General features: G+C 31.1%; 1 protein-coding gene across 2 annotated transcripts; it reads left to right on the forward strand.

Annotated features, from left to right (window-relative positions):
- The first annotated feature begins 2119 nt into the window (after positions 1-2119).
- Positions 2120-17535, forward strand: LOC132926297 (uncharacterized). 2 transcript variants are annotated; one of them, XM_060990644.1, is made up of 6 exons: positions 2120-2355; positions 4459-4789; positions 6634-7295; positions 9567-9954; positions 11666-11947; positions 17021-17535. In XM_060990644.1, the coding sequence occupies exons 1-5, from the start codon at positions 2223-2225 to the stop codon at positions 11928-11930; spliced, it is 1779 nt and encodes a 592-aa protein (XP_060846627.1). In that variant the 5' UTR covers positions 2120-2222; the 3' UTR covers positions 11931-11947; positions 17021-17535. The 2 variants fall into 2 exon arrangements, with proteins under 2 accessions (XP_060846627.1, XP_060846626.1); XM_060990643.1 differs by lacking the exon at positions 17021-17535 and having other exon boundaries at positions 11666-15639.
- The last annotated feature ends 678 nt before the right edge of the window (positions 17536-18213 follow it).

The following is an 18213-nucleotide window of genomic DNA, read 5'->3' on the forward strand; positions in this document are numbered from 1 at the left end:
CGATAACTATATTGTCTTGTACACAGACACAAAAGTATAAAACCATACGCATTTTTGTAAAATCATATATATCACTCATCCGCGCACAGAATAAAAAATAAAAATTAGAATTATGAGTTATTTTAAATTTAGAAGTACTTATATATACCTATAATGGATAATGAGTATAATTATAATGAACACTTACCTTTAAAAATTAAACTTGAAATTTAAAGCCACAGTTTTTATTTTTGTTTTTATAAATAGTCAATATGGAGATTTTTTAAAATTCATAAAATACAATTTACAAAACGTACCTACAATACTTCAATTGAACTCCATCACTGTTGTTTTTTAAATTTATAAATTTACTATATATATATATATAATATTTGAATAAAATGAGTGTACAATTTTAAATTGAAATTTATGGTGTACCTATACCTAATAATGGTTATAATATTGTAACAGGTAATACAATTTATTTTTGCACTTTTATCTCACTATATACCTATACTATAATAAGTGAAAAAAAATCAAAAATTTACGTTATAAAAAATAAACAATTTGTACTTTTGGGTATCAACGATTATATCGTATAGTTTAACTTTTTAGTTAATATTTACAGTGTATAATATATTATAGTATATGTGTGAGTTCTGACGAAATTTGAAAAATATTTATATATCTTTAAATTTTATAATTAATCTAAATTTTTTTAAATCAAATCTGATTTAAGCTTACAATATTTTTATGTCTATATACCTACCTATTATGATGTAATATTATATTTAAATAAAAAATATTTATTATTTTTTAATATTAGCCGTAGAAAATATAATACATTATTTTCGTCGTCGTCGTCGTCTATATCCGACGATATAGAATATAATAAAATAATAATTATAATTATAGAATAATGTTATTAACTAGTGTTATTAAAGAACTGAATTGAATTGAAAAATTATTTTTTTTTTTAAACTTTTTAACTTAACACTACTTGGTTATTTTTCCATAGTAAACTATAGTTTAACTAGATTAATTTACTGTTGAAATAATAATTAACATTTTAATGTAATTCAAAAATAATACCTTAAGTTAAAATTAAAATCGTTGAAAGTATATATATATATTTGGTTCATTTTGTCGATATTTTTTCCTTATTCGTTTTAAGAGGATATCACACATCTGCTATTTAATGGATATAATATTATTGGCAAGTTTAATGAAATGTTGAAAAAAATTAAAATTGTTCATCTTAAATATGTTTAAATACCAAATCAAATTATTTAAAAAGCGGTTCAATGTTAATCTAACAATGATTATATATATATAAAAGTATAAAACGGTTTCGCGTGAAATAAACTTACGAATACCTACATTATTTGTAGTAGATTTACTAATTAATATTCACACTATAAAATTTATAAAAAAAAAATTAATGATTTGGATTGTATTTATATGAGTTATCGAAAAAAAAATATTAACCGTATAATAGACATATTTTTCTACATCAAGTGTAAAAATTAGGTAAACAATTATTAAAAACAATTATTACGAATAATGTAGCGCGTACTCTTAAACTCGTTTGCGAATTAAATTTATTATTTGTATACATAATATATAATTATTATAACTTTTATAACTTCTAACTTTTCGACTCGAGTCGATTATTTTCCCTGCGCCTTCGAAACGCTATATCTGAGAAATGATTTATTTTTATTTTTACGACTTAGCGGCAATGACGAAGAATCGAAATACAGATAGACGATAGAATAATTAGTATAATATGGAAACGACCGAGAAAAACGGAGTTGCACATCGCCGCCGTACTCGCGACGACGCCGCTGTCGCTAGTGGCGTACGGGCGGCATCGTCGGTGGGAGTTTATCGCGCGGCGCCGGGCGGTGGGTCGGGGAACCGGCCGAGCGCGGCGGCTACGCGTTTTGTTTCGTCGCCGTACACCACACCCACCCCCGCCCTCCGCACCGTCATCGTGGCGGCGCATCATCCGGACCCGGTGGTGTCGGTGGGCGGCGGCACGCGATTCGCTGCTTGCGCCGCCGCCACCGGCGCGCTGGACACGAGCGTGAGCCGCCGTCGAACCGGTGCCGTCGCCGGCCTATATAAAAGCCTGTCAAGCTGCTCTGCCACTCAAACGGTCCAGTACGTTTGCCGAAGTTTGATCTTGAGAGCTTTTTACTTAAATTGATTCGCTCTTCCGCGGAGTGCCGACTTCCGCGATGATAATTCATGGGCTGGGGACCGTGATTGTCATCGCGACAATCGCGGCCGGTGCCGTCATCACCGGGCCCATTACAACACGACTACCACAAGAATCCAACTTCATTGATGCCAGCCATGGAACTCCGATTGGTAATATATTATGTCTTAGATTTTTTCTTTTATTATTATTATTATTATTATTTTAACATTATTATATTATGTTTGTGTTTATCATATTGTTTTCATTTATATAACTATTGTGTACTTATTTATTTTCATGATATTTTTTTACCATCACAAAACGTGATTTCTTTTCTAACAAATGTTTTATTATTTATATTGTTGCCAATTTTTGGTATGTTAGAAATTCATAAATTTAAAATTTAATTCTCACAGACATGAAATGAATACATTTTCAATTTGAAAACTCATCGTAAATCAACTATACCTAAATTATTATTTTTTTAAGTCGTATATAATATGATAAATTTGAGGCTAGTTCATTATTTTATTTTATTATATTTTTTTAAATTTAATTAAACAATTCCATTTTATTGTATGCCCATGATGTTTTGATGTTTAAAATATTTTTATAAATATATTACCTTTAATTAGTACAATAATAAAAACAATAATAAGTGCATTCAACTATATATTACAATTAATAATATACTAAATAGGTGAACAACAATTAAACAAATTGTTGATTATCATTATTTTATTAAATTTATTAATGCACGTATGTCGTATAGGTATACTTATAATACTTTATCCCAAAAATTCTTTAAAATTCCAAAAATGTTACGAGGACTAATCTATATTATTCTAAGGAAAGTTTACTAAATCATTAGGGTTAAGTCCACCCATCGTATCCTCTCTGCAATTGTCGTCAATTCTTTTAGCTACTCGTTCTATGTCCATTGAATATACAAGTATAGGTGCATGTATATTATATTATAATACTTCTCATAATAATTATTCTACTTGAAACATCAATAAAATATTTTGAAAGGTGTAGGAGGTACATATAACACCTATATATTAAGATCGTTTCGAGAAATTCGTAAAAGAAATCCTCGTAGGTTGTAGCGCTTAATCACAACAGCAACAACAATAATATTATTATCATTTAATATACTCGTATTATATATTACGTTATGCATTTATGGCACGCGTGCGGTATTGCGGTCGAGGTCAAATCGGGTAATCTGAATAGAGCTGTATACTGTGTTTATGCATACTTTATAGATATAGGTATTTATGCTTCATATTAAAAATAATATATTGTGCCGCCTTTGATCGCACGCTGTTATTGTTATTCTATTTTCAGCAGCAACAGTTGTATTTTTCCCCCTCGTAATAATCATAATAATAATAATGTAATCAAATACAGCGATATTATAGAATAACAAATGAGTGCGCGCGCATGGCTGGGCCGGCACGCGTCAGTAGACGACCGTTTATCCCGCGTGCTCCTTCCTCTTTCACCGTCGCGCCCACTCGAGTCGGCGGCGGTGACCACATGCGCCAGACAACAACAATAACAACACCAGTAGCAATAGTATTTGTAGTAGGAATGATAATAATAAATCCTTGTAAACAAAAACAATGGCAGCAGGTTGTTGCCGCACGTTTAGTTTCTGTAGCGTATTCACGCATCGAACGTGCTATCGCCGCTCTCATAAATTTGATATTATTATTAATTCATTATCATCGTTATTATTATTATTGTTGTTGTTTATTATCATTTCATTTCGGGACTACTGAGTAGTGATAAATAGTTACGTTTCCCATAGGTTTTCTATATTATATTGTGCACATATTTATCATTTTTCTACTGAATACTCAAGACGGTTGAATTCTATATTAGCTGTTTATACTTCTTATTGTGATAATAGGTATTATTATGATTTGAACGTTTTAGCACTTTTTTTACGCAAAAATATGCACTGAACATGTCGGACAACTCCTTTCATATATGAATTAATATATACTAATTATTTAAAATAAACATAAATTGTATTCCTGATATTGGTATACAGTTATATATCTATATTGTTATACCCATAGTATGTTTTATATAGGTACTACATCCCGAAATTGCGCTAAATAGTAATAGTTTTCTATACCATCAAACAATAACGCGGTTATAAAACCACAATACAATATAATATTTATTTAATATTATTGTAAATACAATAATACGATAACTACATGTACAATATAATAAAAACGATGGTGTTTTGATTTCAGATAATACAATAATGACCACTGTCCAACCCGCTCAATATCCTTTGATTACTTGTTTTTGCAACATGCCAGAATGCTTAACCCCTACCGGTGGTGAAGGTGTCTGCTCGACTCGTTTAGGATGTTTTTCTGAAGTTCGCACAGTTCTTCCAGAAATGGAAGCGCCTGATGCGAAACCTCAGGATTTCACAGTAACTGGATCTGCCGACTCTGTCAATGGCTCTGAAGTTTTCCCAAATATACCTAAACTTGATGCTGAAACAGTAACACCGCGTGTCATACCACCTTCTTCCGAGAGAGGATCATACGGCTGCTTGGATTTATTACATTATTCGTGAGTTAATATTGCATATAACATAAAGACACATAATAATATGTACCTATATTATACACATTTTATAACTGTCGTGGTGGTTCTAGGTGTAGGCTAAGCTTTTTCTTAAAATTTAATCGTGTAGATTTCCTCGTAATTTATATATTCTTATTAGACTAAAAACTAAGTGAATTTTTTAAACATGTGTACACCTATATGTTATATGGTATATAAAATAGGTACACATCAATGAAGGTTTATTATTATGAGGTGCCATTATACCTTTGAAACTTTTCCGTAACTTAAAAACCCTGGACCTTCCACGGCTATTTTTTACGCGATTGCATGTTCGCACGTTACATTTCATAATACCTATATAATATCAATATAACACATTGATCATTATTAATTCGAGATGCACGTTTTACACGCTTATATTATCATTATTCTGCGGCTATAATGTAGAATAGGTGAGGTAATCGAGGGATGGGGTCGTCGCGATCGAATTAAAAAATGTAATTTATTTTAAAGCGTCTTGGCAGATGGTGATGGGTACATAATACACCTGTAACACACGTCACGCGATTTTATACAGTCGCTGCGTATACATATTGTCGTGTAATTATTTAGTACGGGTGACATGTACCTACACCGCTGACCGATCTCATATCTGGCCGTCGTTTGTTTTTAAAATAATATCGTATAAAACTATATAATATTATACAGTTGATAATAATTTTTTGTTTGTAAATATTTTACTGTTGCATTTAGCATAAAGCACCTATAGTCTTAGTCGTTTTTTGTTTTTTTATTATCATTTTTATAGGTATTATTGTATTTTGTTTTCTTTATTTCCACAGCTGCTTTTTAGTTTTATATTTTTAATTATTTTTATCATAGTTATACACGTATACCTATACTGCAGCTTTGTACACCGTGTTGATATACCTTAGTGTCATAGATATTATTAGACATATTACACAACACGAGCATTTTAAACACATTATGTTTTCGTTGACATATAAGTAACTTAATCCCGCTTTCTTTTCAAACCCTGCGCATAACAATGGTTTTTCGATAAATGAGTTTTGTGTAGCGTAAGTGGTATTTAATATTTATTAGGAGGTAATGTCGATTTCTAGCTTTTTTTTTTTTAAATTAGGTGACTGCAATATCGTACAGTATACATATGTTTTATTTTTTAACAGTTCGACATTCTATATGATGTTTAGAATTTTCACACGCTATAGCAAAGTATGATAATGGCAAAAAGATAATTTAAAAGTTCAAAAGTTTCCGTTTAGAATGATAATTCAATTAAATTCTAATACAGCAATATTACATGAATTAATTAAAATCATATTTTATAACAATCAAAAGGCTTTTCATTTATGATATGTATAAAATATCAATAAAACGTTTTACAGAATCTTTTTTTCTCGATGCTTAGATTTTGGTGAAATGGTTATCAATATTTCACCCGTCAAATAATATAAATAAAAACAATTAATAACACAATTTTATATTTTACTTTTAAATTCATGCAATTGTTTTTTTTTTTATTTATTTATTTTACCTTTCAATTATACACATTTTTTAAAACTATTTTTTTTTCTAATTCCGTGCAAATACCAGTGTTAAGTACTTATGCCTACCATTTAAATTCTACCACCAATAATTACATAAAATCGTATTGTCCATCACGCAACAAAGACAAATTACATCATCCTGTATAATACATTATTACTCTTATAAAAATTATCGTCTGCATAATACTGATTGGCATGTGTTTTTGTTTGTCTGTTTGCGACACGTTTCCATTCGTGTGTTACCTGACTACGGTTGTTTCCGGCGAACATATACAGAAAGAAACCTTGTGATGAAATCTTAAAATCAATGGAATCGGACGCTTCTGAATTCCCAGTCATCCAAGCTCCTTCCAACAATGCCCAATCTGCTTCTAACAACGCTCTCATTTTCGCTTTCCATTGCTGCCAGACACCAAGGTGCAATGGAAACCAATCTGGCCCAGCAGAAGGTTCGGTCAAGTCAGCCCAAGCCGTACTCATCGCTGCATTAAAAACTTACCTCGCCTTGACTGTAGAACCGAGCACTGAAAACGAACGGAATACTACAGCGCAGAAAGAAATTACTGAAAAATTGGCTGCAAAGTACGGATTAACCAGTACTCAGCTTAATAAGGAAATAATGGTCCTGGAGGGTCCTTCAATGATCGCTTTGGGTGAACCTAAACCTCCATCTGCCCTCAAATCCGAGACCTCTGATAATGCAGAAATCGGGTCCACAACTCCTGCTGCCCTCGCTGCCCCCGCTGCTCCCGCCACCATCGCCACTCCCGCCGCCATCGACGCTCCTGCCGAGCCCGCCGCCATCGTCGCTCCTGCCGAGCCCGCCGCGATGCAACCGATATTGCCTGATGTCGAACTGGTTCAGCAGGAATTGCCTCAAAATGCCACTGTTGGAAATTTGGAGCACGTTGTTGTCAAACGTCACGACAGCCAAAGGGGTACGTAAAATAACATGTTGTTTTTACAGCGTGCTTGTTAATAAGTGTAAAATATTATGAAATTTAATAACACTTTATATATTTGTTGTTGATCTGATGTGTACATAATACCTATAACAATAATATAATGTGTTTAATTAATAATAATATTATACTACTTATAATACAATACAATTCACTATATACAAAAAAAAATTATTTACAATTTTTAAATTGTTCTATGATGTGATGTCTTTACTATGAAATATTTTAGTAATAAACCGTGTGATTGTAAATGACTTCATTGCCTATTTTAAAATGTAAATAAAAAAAAATGGTCATGACCAACAAACGTCTTGTATTTTTTTATTAAACATTTATTGTGCTTATATCTCATCTGAATATATAAAATTATTGTTCGTAGAACAGTTTTATATATATACAGCAGAAACCGTATATAATGACCACGTTCAAAGGGCCACAAAAAATGTCATAATAATCAAACTAGGAAAAAAAGAGTTATTAGAAAACAATGTGCATTATATTATTATATTTAAAACAAAAAATGTTTACACAATTGTTTTATTATTAAAAAGTAGTGTATTAATTGTAAGTCCGGTATATCACTATTGTTGTCATTATAAACGATTTCTACTGCATATTATGTATATATTACGTATAAATTATGCTATGTATTATTATATTATGTATAAAATTACGCATACCTATACATACACACGATGCTTATATTTTGAACGGACGACATCATTTGCAATACAACTCAATCAATATCGACGAATAATACATATATTTCGACCACGATATCTGTAGCTGAATGTGTTTGAGTTAATTCAAATCATTTAATTATTTGATATGGTGGTATGATAGTTTTTAAATTAAAAATAACTAAACGTAGACGATACGCTTATCATTGTTGTCAATGGGTTATTTTTTGCAATAAAAATAAAACAACAAATGTTATTACTCACTTATAATATTTCACAAGCACACGCCGATAACAAATGATGTCTTTACCGAACGAAAGCTTATAAGACTTGACAGAGTTTTGTCTCTCTGGTACACGTCTTTTTATTTATTTTTATATTTAAATCTCCTCTCAGAATAGATGATCAATATAAACTGCGACCGTGGTCTTGGGAGATAGGTATAAGGTTGAAGATTCTGAAATGCAGTGTGCAGGTGTCTGAGTACTGCAGAGTAGTAGTGCTAAGTATAGGTAGGCAGGTACATTCATTTATGTCGTCGGAGTATCCGCAGAAAACGCGACGATTCAAACCTCATCCGTTATTAAGAGTTATGCATTTTATACAACGATAACGTCGATTTAGGGAAAAAATATACTGACATCTCTTATATTATCATATTATTATAGTCAGACACGACTGCGCTGATAAAATATTTAAATGTTAAAAAACAAATACCAACTTAATTGAACCGACATCGACGACCAGAATCTACGGGTAAAAAAAAAATTAATAATAATAGTAAATTATGGATATTTTATATCTACACGAATACTCGTCTCGTCGATATCTATATTATATTTCTGATCAGAATTAATTCGTACCAAAAGTTTGATTGGTCGCCCTCAAAAATGACGGAAACGGATCTGATATTAAAAATACAGAGATACTATCTATCGGTTGTAATCACATTTATAATATTATGTATATTTATATTATTATCACATATATATATACTATACTTGATAAGTGATAACAACTATTAATAATAATAATAATAATGATAATAATATTCCATATAAGTCTACTACTCTCGTCATGCACTGACACACCACACACAACCGACCTTACATCATCCTGCAACCGTGGTCGTATCGTTTATAATATAAAATATATAATAATATATATAATATTATGTACCTGATCGCGACCACCGACAATATACATACTACATACCGTATGCAGTGGCATGGTGGAGGGGATAATCGAGAGTCAACCGCCTCAGAGTTTTTCAGGGGCGGTGATTGGTAATTAAGTATTAACTACGACAGGAAGTAAAGGAAAAAAAACTGACAGTTAATCAGGCTCTTATCACGTTTTGAATGGGTTGGATATCAGACTCGCGCATATAAACAATTTCAAGTCCGCCACGCCACTGTCACAATGATGATATATAATATTATCCATCTGTATACATAGATTTGCGTGTGTATTGTCGTGTCTTCGTCGACATCGTCATATCTGTTGTATATATACGACGTGTGTGTGACTATAAAAATTAATTGTTTTATCGGTTTCGCATGTGCAGTCGCGCCGGTCGTGAAGCAGACCACCGACGACCTGCAGAAGGTCACACACACCGGAGACTTCGACGACGACATCGCGGCCGAGGTTGCAGCCGCTATCGCCACCGCTAAGTCACACCCTATGCACGACCAGCACTCCGGGTCATCGTGGGCTCCTCGTCACGGCGGCGTGCCAGATTTCGTACCACCTCCGGTCTTGCAGAAGGATAACGACTCCTACTTATCGTCCTACGTCAACAACAACTTCCTTAACGAGGACAATGACATAAACAATTGGATGCTCGGCATAACCTGTGCCATTGTTATAGCGTGCATAGTTGGCCTGACCCTGTTGATAATGTCTGCGTTAAGAATGATCCGCAGATCGGACATATTCAGAAACTACCAGAGGTGAGTAGTCCGCGTATATAATGTATATAATTAATATTTATCATACATACGTATAAATTGTACAGTCGTCGATCGACTTTTGTGCCCATTACAATAAAGCGAGGGAGATGGAAAAAAGTTTTTTACCAACAATAATAACACAGAGAAATGTATAACATACACTTTACGTCTAACCATATACAAATACAATACATCATGGGTATAAATTTGCTAGATACAGGCAACTTATGGCATGGAAACATGCAGCCCAAACTTAAATATATTCTTGATGCCTTTGAGGGTACAATATCGATGTCGGCTGTGCTGTTAAAGGGATAGGGACACTCTGGCACGTATAGGATTGTCGATCGTAAGTGCAACAACGGCCGTATCGTGTGCCTTTATTTTTAGAACTCAAATATATTTTTTTTTAAATTCAAAGCAGTATTATTTGTGCACTACACTATCAGCATATTATTTCATTAGATTTTTAGTAGTATAATAGTATAATTGCCTACATGCAAATATGCGATAAGGTCTGAGAAAAAATATTCATTAACACTGGATTTACCATATATTCTTTCTGGCCAGCCAACACGTGTAGACCTTTATTAGTACTCATATACGTATGTAATATATACATATTATAATATGGTGCAGATATACTATAATATGACAGCAAATCTTCATAATGTATAAATAATTATAACATTATTTATTGTTACTTTTGTATCGTGTAATTAGAGCAGATATTTCGTATTTTCGTATATGCTTTTTCACTCTTATACTAGTTAGTAAAATAAGTTTAATGCCGAGACGATCGTGTACAATCTCACATGTTTTATACTGAATGGGTTTATGCATTTATTTAGCATTTCTATAAGCATCCAATCCTAAAAAATTGGTGTAATAATTTCATGCAAGCGAGCGAAAACACATTACAGTAACTTATGCTAACAACTAATTTTAGAAACTACTTGACCAAACTTGATACAAATTATATCAACGAGGTGTTTCAGCTTTCTTATTTCAAACCCTGCTACGAGTTGGCTTACAGGTCGTGATCGTCGTGTTGACTGATAATGATCGTATACTTTAGTATAGGTCAGTGGTTTTCAAACTGGGTGCCGCGGCACACTGGTGTGCCGCGAGTATGCACTAAGTGTGCCGCGGTTTTTCCATAAATTATCGATTGCACTGAATTGTGATATAAGAAAATGCGGGTATGTGTCAACTATTCGTCCAAGAATTAAAAATATTTGTTAGCCCATCAATCACATATTTCTTATTAAATGTATATATAATTATAAACAATTTTGTTCATCTAAAAAAAAGGTCAGTGTGCCGTGAAAATTTTTTGAAGTTTACGGTGTGCCGTGTATAAAAAAAGTTTGAAAACCACTGGTATAGGTAGTAAAAACTAAAAATAAAATACTTTTTACATTTTACAAAAAAAAAAAATCACTTGACATTTAGTTTAATTTATATAAAATATGACCGTGATTCGAATTGATGTTTTTAATCAATATCTCTTTTTCCTACACACTATAACCAATAACATAATAATATTATACGTATACGACAACAACAATGACGATGACGAGGGATTTTGTCGTCTATATATATACTCGCATCACGTACCTATATATATATACATACACTATACACCAGTATGGATGTTGTAAAAAACCTATTTTAATTCGCCGCTTGTCTGTTTTTGTGAAAAACGCAGTGTGTGCAGCAACCCGGGCCAGCCGTGCGCGTGCACACCCCGCTCGAAGCCGTTCTCGTCAAGTCTGAACGCCGCGGCCGCCGCGCTACAACGGGGCTCCACCACCGCGCCGCTGCTGCCACCACCCAACCCCGGCCGCAAGAACCGCGGCGGCGGCCACGCCAACGCCGGCGCATCGTACAACGACTCGATGGGCGACACGACCTACGTGCTGACTCGCATACCCAACAACGTGGCGCCGCTCATACCGGTGGTCCGCCGTTAGCGTTCCCCACAAGTTAAGTATGTCCAAAGCGCCCGCACAGGAGAGACCGTACCTATTATTGTTGTCATATGTTATATTATATTGTGTTATTGTGTGCGCTATTGATATATACATATATACACATATATATTACTATTACGTTATATTGTGTGTGATTACGTATATGATCGTTGTGCCGAAAATGACGAGAGCATTATATTATAATGATATTATTGCGATCGCGTCATTTCCGCGTTTATATTATATATATATATATATATATATATTTATATATACGTGATACGCATAATATTATATATAATATATTATATTGTTATACACAGAGATATAGATAATAGGTATATTATTATTTTGTTATTATAAATCGCGTGTTCTTTGGATAAGACTGATGAGATCATTTTTTTTTCTTCATTTTATTATCATATATTATTTGACCGTTAAGGACCGAACAGGTTAGCTTATTAGATTAATATACATAGGTTATAGATTACAATTATTATTTTAACTATTAGTTGTTATTATCGACTATACAGTAAGCCTGGGACGGGTACACGGGACATATTATTTTTATCGCCATAAAACCGAAAGTTTATAAAAGTTGCAACGTATATAGATAAAACGCTTTCGCCTAAGATCGTTTATTTTTATGGTCATTGGAATAACTTAAGAGTAAAATCACCTATTACAAAAATTATAGAGGATAATATATTAAATTATTTTGGCAACAAAATTAAAAAAAAAATTAATAATTATTTTTAAAAAAAGGTCGAGAATAGCCAACTTATAGTTTATTTTTTGAAACATATTGATGTCGACATTTTATTTTCATTGATCTTGTGATTTTTAATATTTTTTCGAGAGACATTGTGAATTATTCATGCAATACCATAATATGGCTGCAGTGTTATAAAACATATAAAAATACAAAAATGTTCATAAAACTAAAAAAAAATATTTAAAATCATTGTGCCAATAAAAATAAACTGCAAAATGGCTATCATCGAATTGAAAAAAATTAATTTTTATCTTTTACCAAGACTAATATATTAAAGGTGTAAAAGTAATTCAATTAAAATAATATGAAATACTTGTAGAAAAGGACTGTAAAAAAGTCTCTACGAGCCTTAAAAAAAAAACTTAACTATAAAATCTCTGTTATTTCAAAAGGGCTGCATACGAACTGAGTCCCAGTATAACCTTTTTTGACGAATTGAGTCCTGGGTTGTTTAAGGGTATATACCAATTGAGTCCAGTGAAATTTTAGGTATAATACTAATTGAGTCCATGTTTTAATACTAACTGAGTCCCGTCAAACTAAAAAAAAAAACATTTTCCTTCCCATTTTCTGTCTATTTATTAAATTTTCACTCGGTTGTTCATGATTATGACTAATAGATTTCTCAACTATAGTATTAAATTCATTTAATTTAAAAAATGACTTACAGTTATTTTTGCAACAAGTCCAGCGTTGGTGATTATTGGCTAAATTCTTGTGAAAATGAAATTTGTATCCGTCGATTACAAATATAGTTTTATTTCTTTCACTTAGTATAACTTCATCCATGATGCTTAGTGTACCTCGTAAACTAGTGTGTAATATAATAAAAAAAAAATTCCAAGTTGATATGAACAATATCAGTAGATATCGGTAATTATTTTACTAGCGACGATAGAAATAAAATCTAAAATTCCCGGCCTATACTATAATAATATATTACTATATCATCTGATGAAAGTCATAAAAATGATATGAACGAAATGTATATATAGTATTATATACGTATTACGTATATTGTACATCCATTTTGACGCCCGGCACGGCTGTGCGGCATAATTTTCGCTTTGTCTGGACTCGAACGGTTGATTTTATATTTTACTCAAAATAATCCTCGGACTCAATTAGTATATATTATCTCGTTAGTACCCAGGACTCAATTAGTATATAATTTTTTTTCCCTTCAGGTATAGGGACTCAATTGGTATACAGCGTTCAAAAGATATCGCGATGTGTAGGTAAATCCTCGCGGGTCGCTGTATATAACACACACATATATATATATATATATTACCATGATTTATACTGACGTTGATCTCTATAGTCGTGTGTATTTTGTGTGATCGTCGACTAAATAAATCGATAGGCAAACGACAACGCGAAACTATTAAACAATATTTCCAGACGGCTTGATTCGAGATTTTTGAAACTTTTCCGTTGTTAACCGTATTAATGAAGTGACCGAGTATCCCCAGTCTTACGGTACTTATATATATATTGGAATTATTTTTAAACGAATACGGAGTGTGCTGGGAGATTAACCCCAATATGACGATCCTTCTAGATCGTGATGTATTTACATATATATATATATATACGGATCGTTTCGTTCGCGTCATGCCTATTATCTCGACGCCCCTTCTGGCACCCCCACCCGTCGTGCGAATTAATGCGCGTCCTTTTTATTATTATATATTATAAGTATATACATTTTAATTTTCATATGATTTCTAATAACGTTTTACGTGGCTTGTTTACGTCGATTATTTATCGTTCACTAACAAGTGATTTATTAATAATTACGTGTATATATTCTCAATTGCATACTGATTTTATTATATCCACGTATGACAATCATCATTGAGGTACTATTATAATATAAACTATCACTGCAGAGTTCCGTGTGGACTGTGTGGTGAGTGTTAATTTTTTTTTATTTTTCATAATTTAAGGGTATACATATTCAACTAAATTTAGTTACAAACAAAATCGGCATGCCATGCGATAATTCATTTTTAGATTTATAATAATAATATAATCGTTATACTTTTGTACACATTTATCATATTATTGACGCGTCACACGCGTGGTAAAACGCTGATACAGCTGTAGGCCCGCGCCTACAATTTCGATCGTATCGTTTTCAAATTTATATTTTTTTTATCTCGTTATCTTATAATATTTTATGATTTTTAATAATGGATAATGGAGAGAAATTTATTGGGAGAGAGATAGACAGAGACAGATATAGGATATTTTGAGAGGGAGAACTTTTCATTTTCAATCATTATCGAATTTTTATATTATGTCATACTGCCATCTGATATCGCTCTTTTTTTTTTTACAAACATAGTATAATAATTGTATTTGTCGATAGTAAATTAGCCACTTTTTTTATTTTTTCTGTCGAATTTTAGACTATTATTTTTAACTTTTATTGTGTAATGAATATTTTGCTTAGTAATAATTATTGTCCGAGCATTTTCAATTTAAATTTTTTTTATACTGCTCTTTATTACTTGTACTTGTAACGGAAACACTCGATTTTGAACGATGACTACGTTATCGCATAATAAATAATATATTTTATCTCATCACGTAAATCTTCATTTTTATCATTTTTGTTCATTGGTGCGTATTAAAATGTAATCTTATAACTAAATAATGTGAATTCCTTTATTTATAGATAATATATAGGATATCTGCAGTAATGTGTATTTTTTACTCCTAAACTTTTATTTTATTATTTTTCTGTTTACCGTTTAGTGTTAATAATTATCTGTCATTCCTGTATCCGATGATTTATTATAACGACTGCGGTCGTTATATATATTATGTACCTATAATTATACTACATTTGTCTATATTATAATATTTTATACGATATTTTCAAAATTATTCATAATAAATGACGAGTGTTTTCTTATATATGTATATTACTATTGTGTTTTTTATTTCATATTATCGACATACTGTCGTCTGTTATATTGCACATATAATATACGAACGGTATTTTGATTTCTGTTCACCCGACGACACGTCGCCGTAACACAAATCCACCACTGGACACACCGGCGAAGCCGACCGTTGTCGATCGGACTATTATTTTAACGCGATCTATAACATTATTGTGCCACGAACACAATATTATCATTATATTCTGCCTCTGCTTGCCATCGATGTCATCGCTGTCGCCGAAGGATCGTATTTCGACATGGGCAATAACCTACGGTATATGATGCAAAAAAACAAGTTATGATATCAATACGATTATATATCGTTACCAGTGGCGGTCGATTTGGTATATATATATATATATATATATATATATATATAGTTGAGTACAGTTACTTAGGTATAATATATATTATGGTATAGTTGTGCAGCATAATATATAAGTAGGTGATATATACTATATATTATATAATAGGTGAGTATGTACTTCTACGAGAGTTGTGTTATTATATATAATCCCTATCTGTAACAGTCTGCAAATCGAAAATATATTTGTTCCGTCGTTTAAATATTATAATATAAAAAAGTCATCGAATTTGTGAACCGTCCGAACAATATTATTGTAGTAGACTGATGTGGCAGTATAGTATCAACATATTTATATGTGAATTATATAGTAACAATAATAATAATTTAGTTATTATAACATATATAGTTCTTTGCGCTCTTATTATATTATTATATCAAACTTAAACGATTAGAAAATAGATATTTAATTTCTTCTTCGACTATACATTTTTTACACGTTTAAAATTCAAGTGTATATATTGTAAAATGTAAAATTTTTTTTATAATTATTATGATAAATGGTTATTTTAATTTTTTTTTTTTAACACTTTTATGCGTTCGCTTAACGAAATTACTTGTTTTTTTATACGACGAACATTGTATTATCTCATTTTTTGTTTTGTGTACCTATACAATAGTAAATGTATTTTAGTGAACGTATTTAAATTTCCAACGCAAATGTTAATCGAACAATATAGAACAGTTATAATTAATTTAATTATCAACATAAAATTTTAATCTATGCACGAAATTAAATGTCTGTCTGTCGTATGAGTAATTGTCGACATTTAACGATTGTTGTTTTTAATTTTTATAACTAAACACACATAGTATATACTCTTGATAATAAAATATATATTTATACCTATATATAATTTTTATCTTAATTGGTAATCCTATGGATATGTGAAATAGTTATTTTATACGCGTAGTTATACGCGCAAACCTAACTTTTTTAATTTTTTATTGCAAACCTATTCGATTTGTATGTAACTATTAACGTTACTTGCAGGCTGCGACGGCTCAAACTTGATGTTTTAAATGTTTTTGCCTACAACACAATCGACGACTTCAACGACTACAACAAAGGCAATTTAGTGGCAGCTGATGACTACTGGCAGTGGAAAATTTAAAGCAGATTTAATTACATCATTTAGATACATTTATAAATATAATAATATATACACATAACATATTACCATAACATTATATGTAATATAATATGTATAGTATACAAGTTAACAATTATACAATTAATCCAGGTCACTGAAGTTACAATTCAAACATCCGTCACACCTGATGTAAAATTACGAAAATAAAATAATATACCTATAATTATTTACCTATAAATTTAAACACTATGACTTAGAGCCAACAATTAATAGACACAATATTATAAATTTATAACTAAAGACCTGATTTATATGCATTAAATATATAGGTACACTTAAAAAGTTTCATACATGCACATAAAAAGCACAAAATATTCAAAATAATTTTTGGTTATTACAGCATTAAATGTGTTACTAAAATATATAATTCCACTACATTTTTTACTACTGTATAATATTAATTAATTAAGTCATATCTTTAATTGTATAAGTATCTTTTTTTAAAAAATTTTTTACTATTATAAGAATTTTAATTTATAAGAACTCCGTATACCAGATACGAGCTTAGCTCAGTTGGTATACGTATCAGCTATTGTTAATGTATTCTTAATGTAATAATTTACTTATTGTATCATATAATTGTAATTAATTTTGGCTGAAATAAATAAATAAATAATTAAGCTAAAACGTATTTTAGAGAGAGCGTTACAACCATTTGAAACTTTTTGAAGCCAAAGCTCTAAATACTCGAAATTATATTTTTGTATGCATTATTATAATTCTTACGATATTTTTATCTATGTTAATTTTTTTGAATTTCGGTTCTTAAATATTAAATGCAATATTCTTTTAATCGTATTATCTGGTAATACGTCTGAAATAAATTTGGAACGTTTATTAATATATATTGACCACATGGAAAAACAATATTATCACAACATTTTACCATATTTACTACTGGAAATAAATAATTGATAATTACTATCATTAAGCGTAGTAAAGGTGTATATAAAAATGATAAGCGTCACTGTGTCAGATTGGTATTTTTGTATCCATTTAAGATTTTTTTGTAGTTTAATGATTGTATTTTTAA

The sequence above is a fragment of the Rhopalosiphum padi genome, chromosome 3 (genome assembly GCF_020882245.1).
Source record: "Rhopalosiphum padi isolate XX-2018 chromosome 3, ASM2088224v1, whole genome shotgun sequence".
NCBI lineage: Eukaryota > Metazoa > Arthropoda > Insecta > Hemiptera > Aphididae > Rhopalosiphum > Rhopalosiphum padi.

Excerpts from the sequence above, each read along its gene's own strand:
- LOC132926297 (XM_060990644.1), top strand. The coding sequence starts at position 2,223 with ATGATAATTCATGGGCTGGGGACCGTGATTGTCATCGCGACAATCGCG. Across the intron at positions 2,356-4,458 it reads CAGCCATGGAACTCCGATTG|ATAATACAATAATGACCACT; the intron begins GTAATATATTAT and ends TTTTGATTTCAG. Across the intron at positions 4,790-6,633 it reads TTGGATTTATTACATTATTC|AAAGAAACCTTGTGATGAAA; the intron begins GTGAGTTAATAT and ends GAACATATACAG.